Below are 19,243 nucleotides of genomic sequence, written 5' to 3' on the forward strand. Positions count from 1 at the left end.
TAGACAAGAGATCCAAGGGAAAGCGCGTCTTCACTGCCAGATTCAACGTATGAAGTGGGGCAGAGCAACGTGTTTCTGTGCAGTTAAAGGGACATCTGTAGCGACTGTCAGGCATGCGACCACAGCGGGATACACATGCATTAACCAAATCCGCTTAAAAACCACATCAATATTGCATTCATTGCAATGCATGTGCATCAGCCCATGCACAGAAATAGACCTAAGATTCATGCAGTATTACATTTCTTTTTATCAGTTTAATGTTAAGGGTTTACATAGCCTACTGTTCCTCGCACTGTTCGATGTTACTTATATATTAAAAAATGTTTAGCTATCTTTGGCAGATGATCCTACATGATTTCTCTTCTGCATGCAGTGTCAAGGAGGGCGTCCCGCGTGCTCAAACCCTTGGTCATAGTAGTTTCCAGGGGAACCACTCTCTGCAGCCCCTCCTTCTTTCCTGAGGGAGGCTGTTGCCATAGCAAACATGCATTATGCAGCAAACCTATGAAAGCCTCTTTTGAGACTTTTTTTCTTATTCAAAAAAAGGGGGGGAAAGAAAGTTATTTGCATTCCTTTTTGATTACAGAATTCATTGATAGTAACAAGGGAGAGGCACGCTATGGGATGTTCATGTGTTAATGTGTGTGTGTGTGTGTGTGTGTGTGTGTGGGGGGGGGGGGATTAGGGTATTTTCTTTTGAAAAGAAGTGCACTGCCTATGCTACATTGTGAGAAAGCTAAGATAAGAACATAGTGTGCCGAACACTCATGCAAAACCTTGTATCATATCTCAGAGCTCCAGGACTTCTCTGCTGCCAACTGAAGGTGTGGCTGAAATGTATGCAAAGCAACATAATTATCTGTGTAACTAACTACTCACATCCTACAGACACTCTGATTCCTAAAATCAGAGTATAAGGTTGTGTGACACTGCACCTGCTGCCACCATTAGCTCAACAGTGCATGATGGGATTAGAACACACTCACACATGCACGCACACACACACCTGCCTGCACACACACACCTGCCTGCAGTAAATCATTAATTGGTCCTTTTGTCTTATTGATGATGTTATGGTGTTGATGTTAATATGGTTAGTGAATGACAGATGTCAGAACATCGGTCTTCAAAAGAAACCATGTTTTCATTCCTTCAAAATATATTTCAACAGATCTCCACTGCAGGCAAGAACATGTAAGACTAAATAATCCACTGAATCTTTCGAACACCAGACCTCCTGCTGAGTGTCACTAGGGGTAACTCAGACATTACAGCGCAGTCTGGAGAGATGTCATTGGACCCACCTTCTCTATGTATTTATAAATGATTATGAAAGTTTTAGATAAATGGCTGGAATGAACAAATGAACAAACTGCTGCTGCAAAAAAACTTTGGAAACACACAGATGTAGCAGTTTGTGTTCATTTCATAAAATAAAACTCACCTCTATGATCATAGTTTTAATTGAATCTAATTCAAAACATGGGGTAAACTATCTGCATAACAAAGGTACACTATGGTGTATTCTCAGTCAGGGCCCTTACCCCATGGTTGGCATGGTTTCTTTTCAGTCTTGGATGCGGTCTTTGTCTCTCTCCTGGGGGAGGGCTGGTTGGGCGAGCGTGTAGGGAGGGGTGGCTGCCACTCTCTGATCACATCATAGAAGGATCTGGAGACAGGGGAGAAGGAGCCTATCACTGTCACAACAACAGAGCTAGCCTGATTACATGAGCATCAACCTCAAACAGGGACTTCCTTGAGGTGGGTTGTCACCTGTGTGGTGACAACCCCAAAAAAAACATGAAATTCTAGGTGCATTATTTTGAAATGTTATCATTATGTGACCAGTTAATATGAATTCTATAGAAACCTTTAAGTTCTGATGTTTCTATTCCTGTGCATGTCAATGTATATTTACACACCCACTAGTGGCTGAAATCCTCATATGACATGAGGACTATCTGGAGATATGCCTGCGAAGAAGACTTCCTCAGTCCCGCCATTAGCCTCTTAGTGCTAATCACTCTGGCCACTGTTGACGTCCACAAGCTAATCCAGCTAGCCACTCCAACGGGAATCAGTGAGTGTTTGATCTAGAGGGGTGTCCCACAAACTAGCTGATCGTGGTGATGTGGAACAGTCCTTTCTATAGTGACATGCTGATAACATCGGGCCCTAAATGGACATTTGAAAGATCACCTGTGTGTTAATGTGACACATGTTCCTGTTAATGTCATTCAAGCTTTTCAAACCCAAACGGATATAAAAATGTACACTGTTCAAATTTTTTTTGGGCAATTTCTTCATTTAAATCCTAAAATGTACATAACTTAAGATATACATTTTTTCAAAGACCTTATAAGTGCAATGCAGTGTACTATCAAAGTCACAATGTGCAGTGGAGTACGCCCAAAACACACGGTTAGTATCTGCTGCAGCACCAGCCATGGCTGCCACTTACCCTGGCCTCGGTGCTACTATCAGCTGAGTCTTCCTGTTTACCAGCTTCAAGCAGCATCCTGTTTAAAACGCTCTCGTCCCCCGTCAGACAAACAGTTCCTCGAGGAGCTCAGTTGAAGCAATAATAAGAAAAAAAATCACTGTCTTTGTTTTGAACGCTACTATGCCTCGCCACTAATAAGTCATTGTGGTGAGAATAAACTCTCCAGGAAATATGAAGTGAAAGTGAGGATTCACCTGTGCTTCAGGTGTACAGACTGAGCCAGAGCAGGATTAAGTAGGATTGAGGCGAGGGTATAATCCTTGGCGCATGAGAAGAACGATGTTGATCTTCAGGATAAACGTGTCAGGTCATGAGACACTGCATTGAAGACGTGGCTCCAAACCAGGCATGGTGACCGTCACCTCTCCTGCTGGCTCTGTAGTCACTTCAGGGCATGAACCTGCAACTGAGAGAAGGAGTGTGTACTACTACTAATGCTCTATTATACTTCAGACATGAGTAGAATGAGTGGAGTAAAGACATTACACGTATGCTTTAACCACTGAGACTAATACTAAGACTACCAGTATAGTATCTCTTCATTTCCTACTGTAATACTAATTCACAAACAATTTTTGATTTGTAATCAACCAGTAGTTAAAGTGCACATTCTAAGAATGTTTAAAAAACTCTAAATACTTTGTGGCAAACTGTAACCTGGCCATCCTGTCTTTTCAAAAAGGTTTTGTGGACAGGTGAAACCAATAACTTGATGGTAAGTGCAAAGTATGGAGGTGGAAAGGAATGCTCAAGGTCCATATATTCAACCAAGACAGTGTAATATCAGGGAAAGTGTGCCATGGGCATCTGGTCTAGAAGAGTTATAACTCCTTACCATGTTGTAACAATGTTAAAGTTTGATGTCCTCCTAAATGGCAGGGACTGGCAAAAAGGGACTGGCAAATTACTGCCACCTGGTGACTGCATTACCGCAAATGCGTGTTATTCATTTTTCATATGACTAGTGGGGGAAATAGACCACAAATTAAGGAACTACTGCTCCCATGTGGCTTCACGGCCGCAAGTGCATGTAATTCATTTTTACTACCACTAGATGGCAGTAATACGACGATATGCAACACATCATGTCTAGCTAACACTAGATAGCAGCAACATACTATGGAACTACTGCGACTAAATGGCCGCAGGCAAAGGTTGTTCCGAGTTCACAAAGATACAGTAGCTGGCTAGCTGTACTGTTCATATTCTCCTGTTTTTTTTATTTAATAATTTTTATTATAGCCTACTGTAGCTTGTACAGTAAACTAGCAAACCTGTCAAAGACTGACATAAAAAAAATCTGCAGTTTCCGTTTACTTAGCTACACTCACAGTAGCAGGAACTTTTTGTCATAATTTTTATATTGATGGCATTCAAAGAGAACACCCTTCGCATATGATACAAACAACTGCCAACGTTATACAAATGAGTTTATGTTGTGGTTACTGTGGTTATACTGTACAGCAAGCGAAAGTTGGGTGCGTGCGAGTTAACAGTCCATAACGAAGCTATCCCTAGCATTAGTAACCAAAAGTTAACCCGACAGCTCCCGCTGCCTCCTTATTTTGTCAGACTTCAGTATTAAAATTAAGGATGTTGCAAGTCTAGGGTGAATTTAAAATCGATATTAAGGTTGAGACAACTATGTCATCACAACACGGACGTTTGGAATGTACTATGGGACCATGTAGTCGTAGTTGCAGGTCTTTATATATATCTATGGTTGCAGTGGCAAGTCGTCAGTCGTCACCTTGCTGGGCTAGCTACTGAATAGCAAACAGAACCACAATGAGCTACTGACTGTAAAAGCTAACGGCAGCTAAATGTCTCTGTTCATGACATAAAATCAAGTTACATAATTCGCAATTAAATATATTTTATTAAAATAAATGGAACATTATGACAAAAAACTATGTAGACATTAATCTACTTAGAAGCCACATTATGGGAATCTTGCCATCCTCCTTAATGACATGCAGTTAACAATTGGCCTTTCACTCGCTGAAACGCTAGCTCCTAGCTACCAGTACTACAGTACAGGTTGGGTAAGCTTTGGCAACAGTAGTACCAGGCTTACTGGGGTAACTGACTAGCCTACATCACGGTGGATACTGATCCAAGGTGCGAATCTTGTTGAATATATCAGATGCAGGCAAAGGTTTCTCTGATATTATCCCATACTCTCATTCCTTTAGATAGTTGTGTAACAACAAGTTGTGCTACAGTAAAGTCACAGGGTTGATTTGAATATAGACTACCAAAAATAAGCTAATTTCTAGATTTAATGCAAGATTCATTGTTGTAGTCGTGTAGACTCATGCAGGTGGAACTAACTCTTCTGTTGATTATAGCCACCAGTTTCTAGTTTTGGTAGGGAAAGAATGCGAGGCAAACAGGGCCAGTTTGGAGTCTACCCTGTCTCACACGCCTTAACCCTTGTGTTATCTTCGGGTCGTTCTGACCCATCAGTCATTGTGACCCACCGTCGTATTGCGACAACTTTACCGCATACAAAAACAAAGTGAAGCATTTTCTTTTAACCGTTGGGCTGTTTCAGACCCCCCACATTGCGAAGGTTAAAAGAAAATTATTTTTATTTGTTTTTGTATTGGGTAAAATTGGGTAAACACAACGATGATTCGTTATGAACCTTTGGGTCATGTGACCCGAAGGCAGCACGAGGGTTTTAATGACCAGGTGTGTGTGAATACTGTGCACAGCCATAAAGACTGTCGTAAACAAGACCAATGAGATGAGACTAATGAGAGAAGGAAAAAAGATGAACACCTCTGTAGCAATATGATTTTATTCATTTATTTTGATATAATTTCAAACAATCAGTGCTGGAGAATATCGACATTCCATTTTATAATACTAAAGTGATTCCAGACTAAACGGGTCTCTGGGCACAGTTGCTGGAGACTTTTACGTGTAAAAGGTGACTTGGATTAAAAGGCTAAGCAAAACTAAGGCAGGATAAGAGAGCGGCTAGTTCACCCACACAGCAGTGGGAACTACAGCAAAGGCATGCTTTGGGTCTTTTCAGAAAAGAATCACCTTCAAACACCATCAAATCCAAACTCAGTCTTAGACACACTGGGGCTGCCAATAAGGTGATCTGTGCCACACAGTAACTTTTCCTTATGTAGTAAACAATGAACCTGAATGAAAGATAAGTTAGGATGTACTATTGTATATGAAGTCACTGTATTGTGCGTGTGACTATTGGACAGTGGAACAACTGACGGAGATTTAATCCCGTCTGACTTCACCACCTACAGTGACATTCAGTTAAGGCTGGGGAACATTAAACAACAACCCCTTTTACCATTGCTTGCAGTTTGCCAGGGGTCATAATTTACTCTGACACCCCTTTAAGGAGGCTCTTATTCTCTAAGTTAAGCAGGCAATAAGTCAGACTGCAGTCTACAGCTTGTGTTTCAGTCTAGTCTCCCTCTCCCGGAACAAGTTGCTACGGTGACCATCCCATAACAAGGAACTGTTTGGAGGGTAGTGTGACAGAGGTTGGTGTGTGTGTGTGAATTTAAATTCCACATAGGTCCCACTGTTAGAAGGAGCTTGACGTAAAAGTCACCCTATTGTTGCCCCCTCCATCTAAGAACAACCCCACAGCAGGAGGCATTGTGAGATAGAGGTGGGAGGTCTCTATGTAAGAAAAAGGAGGCCTTTAGTAGAACTAGAGCACTTCATCTTATAGAGGGTGTGAGGACAGAGAGAACAGCTCCTGTCTGATGTCTTCTGTGTAGCCTGGAGTGTGGGCCAGAGTAAGGACCTGCAGCTTTTCCTACTGATCCTAAGGTCCAAATAGTATCTTCAGGGTACAGAGAGGGTGAGGATGTGTTACCATCCTTGATCAAGAATATCCATGACTTTAAAATCCAAATGTGTAAAATAAAGGGATAGGCCCTTTTTCTGATTTCATCCTCATTCCTTTAACTCATCTGCTTCCTACATCTTATAATATATGTCATATTTTACCTGTAAACATAATGAGAGCTCTAAGTATATAGTCCAAAAAATAGTATGTTTATACCCTATTTACAAAGTGGACATCTACACCTGTTGGCCTCATGTCCTTCAGTAACTATATAATTTTGTTTTCATGCAATGGAATGTTCGGAAAGATTACAATTGAGGAATGGATGATGGAATGGCTACATCAAGTTTTAAGGTGATGATTGTTGTGGTGTTTGGATGCTGTTCCTGTTTTTTCAAGTCAATGGCACAATGCAGTTTGAAAGGCAAGTGGTGTGAAGATCAATCGCAGGGCTAAAAGGCTAGACTACAGTACTGACCAGCAGTGGTCATAAAATTACAACTTTACACTGTATGAGGGGTCAAATAAAAGACCACAATCACAGTAGAAAAGTTGATGCGTCATATAGAGTGGGACAAAGCGTTCAAAGCAAGACTGGTAACACCATTACTGGGTGTCTTTACAGTTCAAGAGCTACATGTTCAATGCAATTTCTTATAGCATTATCGTCAAACTAGCTACAGTAGCATGGGCTGGAAAAACAAACATTTTCCTTTGTTTGGACTACTCCATGACACAATGGAGGCGTAAAGTACAGAGGAACAGAAATACATGACAACACTAGCACAAGCACATGAGAAGACATCAAGTCAAACCAAGGTCACCTTCAGCCCGTGTACAACGTTGCACTGCAGAGGTATCACACCAAATTACTAGACAGTGTCACTTTTCCGTATTTTGGGACAGGGGACTAGGGTAGGTGCAGTTCCAGTACTCGACTCAGTATTACCAAATAGGATTGAGATTGAAGCGGCAGCCATTTTGTGTGAGCTGGTATTGCTGTGGGAAAACTTGGCTCCGGAGCAGTGGAGAACCTCCCAGCCTGCTGCTGAGGAGAGCCAGTCTAATAACAGCACACTGAGCTCAGTCCAACATGGCTTTGCACAGACACGAGGCGGTAGAGGAAGATAATTAAGTCACAGACACAGACAACTGCGCGGTGTTGCAAAGCTTGTAACCCTGAACGGACGACTCCAAACTCAGTCCCAGAATTGTCAAATCTAAAATAGCAGCATTCATGTGTTGTTCAGTAGTGTTTTTTTCTACTTTGATGTAAGGTTTCATCACGAACAGAGTAACTGAAGATCACAAAGCAGGCAAACATGTTCTGTGGAAGGAGCAAAGAGGGCAGGAGTGGAATTTGCCATTTGCCAGTTCTCTTCCCTGTTGAAAAATGCACAGAAACACACACAGGGACTTTTGAAAATATAATCTATCTTCTATCTACAGAGTGTAAGGACATGGTACCTTACATTTGTTGAGCAATTTGCAAAAATCAGTGTGGGGAGTTGAGGTGAGATTGGTTGGTCATTGAACCGGGAAAGATAGAAGATTTTCTGCTCTATACATTATGGCAAGAGATTGTACTGTAAAGAAACTGGGGAAACAAATTTCAACAATTTCCTTCCTCTAAGATTCCTCCAATCAGATTCCAGTTTTATTTCCAGGTGGGCTTATGGGTCTTGCAGGATGTTGCAGAGTCTCTTGATAGGACAGATCTTTCAGAGAAAACACTATTCTTGCGCGTGCGTTCCTGCGCGGGTGGTGGAGTGGGCGTGTCACTGCGCTGGGTGCTCCGGCTGGATGCTCGGGCATTCTGCACTCTTCGTATGTTGGTGCCTTGGGGTTTCTCCTTCTCCTCCCCTCGGGGCAAGTGCTGCCTCCCTGTGGTGGGAGGGGGAACTGTCCTGGTGGCAGGCTGCTTTTGAGAGGCAGTTCGGGCGAGGATGGAAGGGGTTTTGGAGGGGGTGGATGGAGTGGACACAGGGCCCAGCTCCTTTGTCCTGGAGGAAGAGGCTACGGTGTTGCGGGCAAAGCTGGGCAGGCCAGATGCAGTCTTGGGGCAGTGGGCAGGGGTCTCAGGGGCGCTGGGTTCAGTGGAGGTCCCCACGCCCTGGGCCTGGGCCAGGGCTCTCATAGTAGACCGGCACATCTTCTCCTCATGGGGGGCCTTGGGGATATTCCTAATAGGCTTGGCACTGGGTTTGCGGAAGGAGGGCTTGCGTGGGGTGGGGTCGCGAGCCCATCTTGACAGACCACAAGCCAAGGCTAGGCCTCTCGGACTTTTAGACTCATCCGGCGGCAGGCTGGAGTGTCGCCGCATCCGGCTTGCCCTCTCTTCGTGCCCCCTCACTGGGGTGCTCTGGTCGCGGAGGGGGCGCCCAGGCTCTCTGCTCTCGTGACCCGGTGGTCTCTCGGGCCGCCTCGCGTTGCTGCCGGAGCGAGCCAGCTTGGTGATGGGCACCACCTTGCGCATGTCCTGGGTCTCGGAGGCGGTGAGTGTCCGGGCAACTCGCCCCCCACTGTTTTTAGATAACTTGGACACACCCTTGTTCTTAGTGCTTGAGGGTTTCACACCACAGGTCTTCACTGCTTTCTCCCCCACCTGTCTGGCCCCAGCTATGTCAGTGCTGTCTGTTTCGCCCTCTTCCGTAGTGAGGGACTGTGTGGCGGAGGCGGGAGGTTTGTCCGTCAGCTTAGATGCTGACACTTCATTGGTTGAAATGGACTGTTCATTGGTGGACGTGGACTCATAATTGGAGGAAAGTGAGCTCAGGTCTTGAATGTTTCCTAATTCGTTGTTGCAGTCGGTGGTTTTTATGTCGTGGACTAGGCCTTCCCTCATGAGAGGAGAGCTTTCGACTTCGGAATAGTCTAAAGCCACCGAGCAGTCCGTCTCAGTGCAGTCTACTATGTAAAACACTGGCTTCTTATTGGACACAGAGGTGTCTAGTGGGAGGGGCGTGTCGCAAGTCGTCGAGGACACAGTGCTGCTGTCCTCCTCTTCCTCTTTCTGTCGCGAAGGCACATACTGAGCAGCCCTTTCGGCCTCCCACTCTGGGCCTCCGTCTGAGCTCTGATGACAAGACGAGGACTTCAGATCCAGGGTCTTAGGAGGGGTCTCCCTCTCCAAGTCGGTCACCAGTAAGTCACCCTGGTTGATTAAGTGCATATGGTTGCTGTTGTTGTTGGGACTGGGGAGGTCAAACAGTTGGAGGCCGGTGACAAGCGTGTGTTTCTCCAGGCTGACGTTCATGTGTCCCGTCGTCACACTGGCGACTGGTGTCTTCTGGAAGACGTTGCAATTGAGAGGTGAGACGTCCCCCTCGGACAGGGACGTGTAGTTGTTGTTGACGTACGGATCCTCACTGGCGTCAAAGCCGGGGGAGGAAAACCGGGCCAGCGGGCTGATGGGTTCCGTCTCGGCGCGGGGGGACGTCGCCGTGGTCACCTGCCGCCCGGGGCCCAGCTCGCGGTTGTCCTCCTGGGAGACGAGCCAGGCCGTGGTCCGGCGCTGGGGTGTCCTGCTGGAGCGTGGCAAGCTGTTGAACTTGGAGTAGTCCGTGGCGGCGTTGGGGCCTCCGGTCCCTCCGAAGACCTCCAGGTAGCTGTGCAGCTGGCGGTCGGCCATGCTGGACATGGTGTGTCGGTGCCGGCGCGCGCTGGCCGAGCGGCTCAGCGGGCTGTGGGGGCTCTGGGAGCGCTGCTGGAGGAAGTCCAGGAGTCCTTCCTTGGTGAGCATGTCCACGTCGTTTTCACTGCTGCTGCGACCGAAGCATCCGGCACTCTGGTCGGCGCCGGCCCAGGCGACGCGCTTCTCCTCCAGCTCCCGGAGGCGCCGCTGTCTGGCCGCCTCTTTCAGCTCCCGATCATGGTTGTCCTTGAGGAGTGGCGGGAGGAGCAGAGAGGGAGAGACGTGGCAAGAGTCATATTTTAATCTCCTATTATTTACAAGACATTGTTTGAGTTCCAGCGAGCATCAGACCTGCCCATTGATAAGTGGGAGAAAGTATCGACGAAAAATCTCACCTTGACCGCCTTTTTGAACTTGATGCAGAAGTCCTGGAATATGCGAAAGCACTCGTCCAGTTTGAAGGCGTCCTTGTCTTCACAGAAGAAGTCGATGAGTGCACTGCCCTCTTTCCGCAAGTCCAGCCTGCGCCTCTTCAGATCCTGCAGCGTGCGTGCAGAGCTCTATCAGACAAACACAAGACAACATGAGAGAGACACCAGTACCTCTGTGTGGACGTCCATAACTAGTAACTGTGTTTTGAAGGTGCCCTCATGGAGGTTATGTGATAAAAATAGCCTCCTATACTTCTGTCACTTTACCAATGGTGATATAACCTGACAACATGATTCAGCTTCAGCAAAGTCTAAGCCACATGTCCCCTGTTAGTGCCTCCGCCCCCAGTCCCCTGCTAATGCCTCCGGCCCTGACAGTCCTGTTCCCACCTGCAGGAAAGGGTCCAGCTGCTGAAGGAGCTCGGGGTCATCCTGAACTTTCTCCTCCAGGGATCTGGTCCTGACATAGAGAGACGAGAACTCTGACTCTATGTTCTCCACCGAGACCCTGCAGGGGCGAGGCAGAGAAGGGGTCAAACAAAACACTGTAAGGAAAAGATGGATATACAAATACGGTTTGTTGGGGGACTGCAGTGCGAGTCTGTTGGACTGTAAATGAACTCTTAATCAATTATCTTGCACTGTCCAACAACCCTTGTAACTAAAGAGCCAGAGAGGAGGTGAGGTGGAACAAGAGAGGAGGAATGATGTGTCAGCAGATTTACGGGGAAGGAGGAAGGGAGGGGGGTGCAGGAGGGACGGCAGGTAATCTTTTGGCTCTCCTTTTGGGAGAGAAACTGCATCCTGCCATGCAGAGAAAATGACCTTGTGGAGGAACAAAAGCCTGACAGCCATGAGGTAGATGAAGCCTTTCACACAGTGCATGTCTGCTGAGAGTTGTCTTCAGTGAATATACAGCTCAGCAGGTGCATCTGAAGTGAGGTCTAAAATGTGGTGCTAAACCTCTTTAATTTGAGATCATCGGGTATCAACACTTGTTCTACTCAGGTGTAGATGTGAAGTCTGAAGAGTGTTGATTTATAAGCAAAATACTGCAGCTGAAGCGAGCCTGTCAAACACGATAGCATTTCGGGAAGTTCGAGCTTGTAAATGGGGTAATTGTGGTTGTAAAAGTCCTCTCGGTTAGAATACCTCCTGAAGACAGTAAATTAAACTCAGACAAAGCCATCAATAAACCCATGAATCTCAGATAAACCCTGTCCAGGTGATTCCTGTCAGAGGACACATACCTGGCAGCACTCTGCACATCCTGCAGTTTCTCTGTGAACTTCAGCAGTTTCTCATCCTTCTTCTGGGCCTCCTGGGAAGAAAAACATTCGAACAAAATACATGTTGAATGAAAAATAACACAAAAAGCTGATATATTATTTTGCTTTTGTGGGATTTTATATAATCAGATCTCTAATAGCTTCTTATTAAGGACTGCTCTGTCTTGTTATGTAACTACAGCGAGCAACACATGATTTTCTGCTAACATCTACCATCTTTCGTCCTTGCAAAATTCATAATGCCAGACTGCTGGACACTGCTTGCTAAGAGTCATGAAAGATGGAGAGGCCAATTTCAAGACGGTTGACAGGGCAATTCTGGAAATAGATGCTTCTTATTTGAAGTTGCCCTTGGTGAGGTGAAGGTCGAATGTATACATTTGGAGGTGTGTAGTTGAGGTCCCCAGCTTTACAGAATGAGACATCACCAGGATTCTCCAGTGTGAAATATTGGCAGAGAATGGGCCTTTTGTTGGGCAAATGACGTACTATAGGTAGCAGTCAACAGTCTCTAGTGCTAGCTACATTCATCGCTGCTCCTCGTGTTTTTGTTGATCTGAACTGTGGTCTTCATACAGGAGAGTAGATGTTTGCAGTAATCTCTAACTTACTGTTGACAAAAATCACGTACAACGACTTTCTCATGTATGTTTTTTGGCCCCAAATCCTCACAGCATCTCAATTATCAAGGTATGTTTCCCAGAATAGCAGCCATTACTCACCAGGGCCACAAAATGCAGCAGGTTCATAGCTGGCTTGTTGGCCTTGGTGTCGGCCAGGGAGAGAAGAGAAGACAGCTTGAAGCCCACGGCGTTGCCCGCGTAGCCACCCTGTCACAGGACAGACCGATGCGCCAGTGAAAAACCCACCTTACAAAAATCCCATGAAACCCCTCAGCCTGCCCCAGACTACTCACAGCATTCATGATGTTGCCAGCCTGCAGGACCAGGTGGAGGATGGCATGAAGTTCCTCACAGGTCATCAACTCTACAGGAGAGGAGAGGGGGAGAGAGGAGAAAAGGAGAAGAAAGAAGGGGGGAGAGAGGAGAAGAGAATAGAGGTGAGGAGAAGGAGAGCAAAGAGGAGAAGACAGAAGGAGAGGGTCAATACAAACTCAATCAGAGCATTCAGGGAACAACTCTCCATTACACACTCTCACTGCTCAGGGCTTCTCATCGTCATCATCACACCATTCCTGACCATCTACTGACGACTGCCAAAGGAAAATAAATTAACTACAGTTTTTGGTGAACTAGCCATTTAACGGCAACACGTCGACAACACTTGCAACCAGGTCCTCTAATTCACTGCTGGAGGCGCAACATTACTGAAATGATACAGACTTCGTTGTCAAGTGCAGTCGGATACTGAGAGCTGTACTCAGCTCTGTGGTGAAGGTGGTCATGGTGGAGCGATTTCTGAGAGAAAGCCAACAGAGCGGGCGAGAGAGAAAAAGAGAAAGATGGAGGGGGAGAGAGAGAGAGACAGAGAGAGAGAGAGAGAGAGAGGGGGGGGGGGGGGGGTGAGAACTTGTGACTGCTAAAAATGACACTGGGCTGCCACGGTAGGGCTTAGCGGGAGATGGCCTTGTTAAATACTTATCACATTTTATTGGATTTTTGTCTCCCCCTTTTCCTCTGGGGAAGGATGTGCTGGGTTATGTGTGTGAGAGAGAGACATAGAGAGATACAGAGAGAAAGTTGGCTATACAAACAATGATGTGTGCGCGTTTCCCTCAAGAAGAATAACCTCGTTTCAGCTGTTACAAGGTACAGAAATCACCGCATACTGTAACCTATGGACACGTCTGTCCAAGCTTGCCCAGTATTTAATATGTCCTCATTCTCCCCTGCGTATGTACGGGTCCCCCATCTCTCTGCCCTGTCTCTGCAGGGCCGCTCTGTCCCCAAACAGTCCCCTCTCAGGTGACAGGCCTCTGGTCCTTGTCATTTCAACGCTGCCGGTGGCTCAGATATCTGGGTCATCTGCCTGCATGTGGGGGGGTGGGGGGGCGATGTACTAGCGTGTGTCCATCTGTGGGTGTGTGCTCCAGAAGTGGAGTGCAGTTACCTTTGGTGGCCACGCGGATGACATCGATACCGTGACTCATCATGGCACAGGAGGGGAAAAACTCCTCCTGGAGGACCATGGCCTCGATGCGTACCTCGAACCTGCAGGGGGGGGGACATGGAGTTCAGGGGACACTTGCGCAGGGGACAAAGTGTGCACTGGGGTTTGAGAGCAGGGTACAAAGGGACAGGGGGGGGGGGGGTGCCAGTCACAGCCTTACCGTGGTACCTGGATTAGGAGGTACATGAAAGAGTCGGCTAGAGTCAGCTTGCTGGAGTCTCCCTTGAACTCTTTGAGTTTCTTAATCTAAGGAGGGAAAAGACAACGTTGATCTCGTGCTGACTTGTTTTTACTGATCGGCTCTTGTACAGAGAGCAGAGGATGGTACAATATGTTCTCACACACTAAACAGGCGTGTACACACACACACACCTCCTCAGACTCAGGCAGCAGCTTGAGCAGGTCTTTCAGCAGCTCGGCACCATACAGCTTGCCGTCCCCCTGGCGTATGTCCTCCACAATGGAGTGGTTGGACCTGGAGAAAGAACACACACACACACACATTGGTGTGTGCACGAGTGGAGCTTCATAGGCAGGAGCGCCTATTCATCTATTGTTTACACTTAAGTGTGTCTCCTTCTATTTCCCTCTCTCCCTCTCTTGCTCCCTGTACAGGATAATAAAATCAGTTCTCTCACATGGGTGGTCTGATGTGTGAGCTGAATGGACAGGCTCAATGTGGATTTATTGGCAAGCAGGAGAAATACAACCGTTTTTCTATCTGGGACTTCTGGGTATAAGTAGAACGCAACCACTTAATAGTGCAGCTCTAGACAGGAAGTTACCACATTTTGACACAAGATGGACAGGCATAGTATATAGACTATGAATGACATTTTATGCGCTGGTAGGATGTAAGTGTTGATGGAGGTGTTCTTGGGACACATTCAAATGCAATGGAAATATAGTCAGTCATGCAAACATGCTATGAGATCAGCTGGCGAAGCTTGTATGCAAAGCAGCAGCAACAACGTTCTCCACACCCCTCCCTCTCCCCCCCCCCCCATCTCTTTTACTCCACACACCTATGTAGGCTATAGTACTGGCATGCACATACAGTACCAAAGCCTTTAGGTTGAAAACATGTTCTTCCGGAAAGATTCTGATGTGTCTATTGGACCGGCCAAGCTCAGGTTGCATTGAGGCCCCTCACTATTGAGAACTACTTAGAACAACTCTTTTCTCGCCTGAAGTCTTGAAAACCTTTTTTGTTCACACACACACACACACCCTTAAGGTTTCAGCCCCTATGCTGGATCCAAATGTCATGTGACCTCAGTTTCCCAGGTACCTGCTACCTCACGCAAGCCGTTGGGACCTCGCCACTTAAACCCGCCACACACCCGCATTGGGTTTCACACACCGAGACCCACACGCGTCCCTCCCCCAGAGCGCTCAGCAGCATTACACACACGCTCCACTGCTCTCACACACAGGGCACTGCGGCCCAAGACTTACTTCTTGAACTGTTTGAGGAAAATGCCCACGTTCATTCCCCGCTTTGAATCCAGAATGCTGATCTGGAAGGAGATAACAGAAAGGTGACTCAGCATAGATTTTATGGTACATGGGGGTACATGGGTTTATGGGACAGTGTTTTATAGTCAGTTTACTACTTCAACCCTTCTCAGTCAAATTGGTGATTTAAAATGTGACCCTGCTGCACCTGCGAATGTGTTATTCTCCACAGCTCTCATGTTTCCAAACCTCCCAGTGATGAAATCATCTCATTAAATCCAAACAGGCTTGTGCACTTGCGCGTGGCCGTACACACAAAAACACACGCGCGCACACACACACACACACACACACACACACACACACACGCACACACACACACACACACACACACACACAATCCTTCTCCTTCACAAACATACAAGCTCCTCCCTCCTCCAGATCTCAGGGGACCAGTGTGTGTTCCCTGCTGCCTCTGATGTAACCTGGAGCTTCACACGGTGACACTATAGGGCTTCTGAAATTCCACCTGGGCCACACGTGTAGTGCGCACCACCATCGTAGACAATAATGTCAGGCTCTGCCTTCAATTCCCAGGTGAACAAGTTGTACTCTTAGTCCTCAAGCCGGATACTTCTAGGCCTGATTATAGAGTTAAGGCATCACTGTGGGTCTATTAACAGAGGTCCAGTACAGGATAAGTGAATGAGTGTGTGTGTGTGTGTGTTTAAGGCAAACTGTGGTAGGGAGACTGATTAGTGGCAAACTTACCAAATTGTAAAAAAAAAAAAAAAAAATGCATTTAAGAGACATATACTTTACATGAGATGGAGCTCACTGGCAACAAAACATTACGGGAGGTGAGAAACGTAACGTTACAGTAGTTATGGTAACAGGCGTCAGGGTCTCCTGCACCAGCAAACAACAACCAGTTCTGTATTACAGAGCAGCATTAAAAAGCACTTCAGATATAGCTCTGGTACACAACACTATTGTTCCTGTAGCCATAGTATCTACGGTCTGCCTCCACTCAAAAGGCACTGCATGTGCGTGTGTGTAGAAGCTATATTTGGACTCCCTGAGGACAGAACAAGAGGTTTGTGGACGTGATAACAATTGTTCTATCATGTATGGTTACTGAAGGCACCATTGTGAGAAGCAGAGGGGATGCTGGGAAGTCCTTCTGTGTTCTGAGCCTCCTGACCCCTCACTAGAGTATCGCTTTACAGGACTGATCGTCAGGGCTGTCCAGGACAATGATCTGACACACCACCACAGATCAATACCTACATGTACAGCCAATGCAGTTGTGTTACTGTTTTGGTTAAATGTGAGTAACAGCAATATTCCTGGAAAAGAATTCCAGACTGTATATGGACAGCAGTGGATTCCCTGAATGAACAGACTAGTATGACACACAGTAAAGGGTTTTTGGCATTCTCATACTTATGTTTCATATTTACAGTCAGGCAGTTTTTCCTCACAAGACCACACCGCAAAGGTCCTGAGGTCCTACTGTGACCTCAGAGACCCCTCCTGTGCGGAAGCCCTCCAGGTTCCCATCAGCCCCTGGGGGCCGTGTCACTCACCTCGTCCTTGCTGCTCTCCTTGAAGGAGCGAGAGCGCGCGATGCGTGCCGAGGATCCGGCGGCCGGGGTGTCGCCCGGCCTCGACCCCGCTTCCTCCTGCTGGCCGAACAGCTCCTCCACGGAGCGCACGTCGATCTGGTACTGCTGCTGCCGCACCGCCATGGTCCAGATGTTGGGCTTGCCCCGCACCTTCTCCTCGGGGATGGGCTTCCAGAAGAAGCTGCGCACGCGGCGCTTCTTCCTGGGGCCGTGGTTGGATAGGGACGCGGGCAGAGGGGGCGGGACCCCAGGGAAAGGTGGGGGGAGGGGAGGGGGAGGCGGGGCTTCATGGCGGTGGGAGAGGGGCGGGTCGGAGGAGCTGACTCCAGACATGGGGTCGGAGGTGGTGGCGGCACTGCTGCTACCTTCGCTGCTGCAGCTCTCTCTCTCATTTGTCGGGGATTGGCTACTCATAACATGCATCACAGCCCGACAGGGGGTAGGCTGGGTGGGGGGCGGGGCTAGTGCCAAGGGGGAGGGGCCGACATGCAAGTGCCACTCTAGGCCCTCCTTGTAGGTTCAGGGGAATTTAAGTCAATTTAAGTTTATCACATCAGCTTTCCTCAGGTGCACTAATACTATGTCTGCAGGACTTCACCAAGACAGTCTAAATGGTCTAAACGCTTTAAAGAGTCAGATGGCTGAGCGGTTAGGGAATTGGGCTATTAATCAGAAGGTTGCCGGTTCAATTCCCGGCCGTGCAAAATGACGTTGTGTCCTTGGGCAAGGCACTTCACCCTACTTCCGTTGGGGGGAATGTCCCTGTACTTACTGTAAGTCGCTCTGGATAAGAGCATCTGCTAAATGACTAAATTTAAATGTAAATGTATGTAAATTCCTAAATGCTCCTAGAGTCTAAGCCTTTCCCTGAGTTTAAGAGAGGGTCGGTTTTGTATGTGATGTCAAAATTAAGTAGTCAGCATGTTCCCTGGCTCTGTCCATCTTCCTCGCCCAGCAGGTATCCCATCATGCTGTGCAGGGCATGCGGAGGGCACCTCCCGTGGGGGCGGAGCTTATGGGAATAGCCATGGTTCTGCAGGAGGAACAAAAACAACACAGGGGAGGATTATCTGTGGGCGCTCAAGCATATCACACCGGGGGGACCTGAAATTAAGGGGTACCAAACATCAAAGAGCCCGAGGTCCCCCCAGCCCAAGGAATCACAGTCCAGGGAACTACAGACATCATTGTTTCACGTGGAAGTCCTTGAAGTCAACCTGTAGGGTGTAAAATGGCCAGTGACACTCCAGGCAGGAGGCCTGACATTACCCTTGGGGGAGGCAGCAGGAATGGTTAACTGTAGCAGAGTTTGTTTTGAACAGTTTGGAATCTTGGGAAGGTCAAAAAAACGAGGTTATACTGTAATGATAGTGTATGTTCAATTTTAATTTGAATTGGGTGCTGTATATTTGCCGTTTATATCTTTGAGGAAGTGACTTTAAATGGATAAGCACACAGATCCCTTACTTGACAGTGAAAATGCCACAGGCTGCCCTGACTCTCCATCTGTATCTGTTTACCATAGTACTGTGACTGGACAAGGGGTGGATCAATGGGAATATGTGTATCCTTGTCACTGAGCTTTGCATAAAATGTATAAGATATCTAAGTTTGCATAATAACTTGTATTTCAATAAGGAAATGAGCTGATTAAACCACTACCTAGCGTTTGCCTACGTATGAGAGAAAGAGAGGTGAACAGATGTTCCCAGAGCATGACTACACAAAATGACTTCACTTGAAAAGGAAAGTCCCTCAAAGTTAACGTGAGCAGTCCCTGGAACATGGTGGAGGCGATGTCTGTCGGCGCCCCGTGAACCTGACACCCAGGGGAGGGGTCGTTACTAATTAACGTCTCTGATGTCACAGACTACCTCATGTTCCACAGTCGTCCGTGCTGTCTTCCGTCCCGGCCTGCCTGGCTTGTGTCTTATTCATGAGCGAGATGTGGAGAGGGGAGGAGAGCGTCTGGCCCACCCTGCGGCTCCGTGTTGAAGGCCCAGGGACGTGACGGGGCTCTAGAGGGGAGGGGCCGCGGCTGGGTACAGTATGAGGTAGGGGGGTTTGAGGAAGGGTTAAGTCTGTCTGCTGGCTCGCTCATCGCTCCTCTCTCCCTCTCTCCCCGTCGTCTTTGCAGCAAAGTCAGCTGCTTCGGAGTCGCATGGTTCACACACGCACTCTCTCACACACACACACACACACACAAAAAAAAACTGCTGCAAGCTCTGATTCTGTGAGAGAGGTGACTATTGCAGCTGCTGTCCTTGATGGACATTCTACAAGCATACATAGCAATCTTAATGCTATAAAGTCAATAAATGCTTAATGC

The 19,243-nt window shown here is 47.2% G+C and overlaps 1 protein-coding gene across 1 annotated transcript; it reads right to left on the reverse strand.

Moving 5' to 3' along the window:
- Positions 1–5,355: 5,355 nt before the first annotated feature.
- On the reverse strand, positions 5,356–17,337 carry fhdc1 (FH2 domain containing 1). The gene is made up of 11 exons (XM_067250543.1): positions 16,876–17,337; positions 15,287–15,348; positions 14,201–14,303; positions 13,989–14,074; positions 13,769–13,869; positions 12,615–12,685; positions 12,421–12,528; positions 11,660–11,730; positions 10,800–10,917; positions 10,374–10,538; positions 5,356–10,224 (listed from the first exon to the last, which is right to left on the reverse strand). The coding sequence occupies exons 1-11, from the start codon at positions 17,335–17,337 to the stop codon at positions 8,002–8,004; spliced, it is 3,570 nt and encodes a 1,189-aa protein (XP_067106644.1). The 3' UTR covers positions 5,356–8,001.
- Positions 17,338–19,243: the final 1,906 nt, after the last annotated feature.

The sequence above is a fragment of the Osmerus mordax genome, chromosome 14 (assembly GCF_038355195.1).
Source record: "Osmerus mordax isolate fOsmMor3 chromosome 14, fOsmMor3.pri, whole genome shotgun sequence".
NCBI lineage: Eukaryota > Metazoa > Chordata > Actinopteri > Osmeriformes > Osmeridae > Osmerus > Osmerus mordax.

Bases quoted from the DNA above. Each gene is read 5' to 3' on its own strand.
- fhdc1 (XM_067250543.1), bottom strand. From the start codon at position 17,337: ATGCATGTTATGAGTAGCCAATCCCCGACAAATGAGAGAGAGAGCTGC. The intron at 14,075-14,200 runs GTGTGTGTGTGT...TTCCCTCCTTAG, and splicing joins TGCTGCCTGAGTCTGAGGAG to ATTAAGAAACTCAAAGAGTT. The intron at 13,870-13,988 runs GTAAGGCTGTGA...CCCCCCCTGCAG, and splicing joins CTCCTAATCCAGGTACCACG to GTTCGAGGTACGCATCGAGG.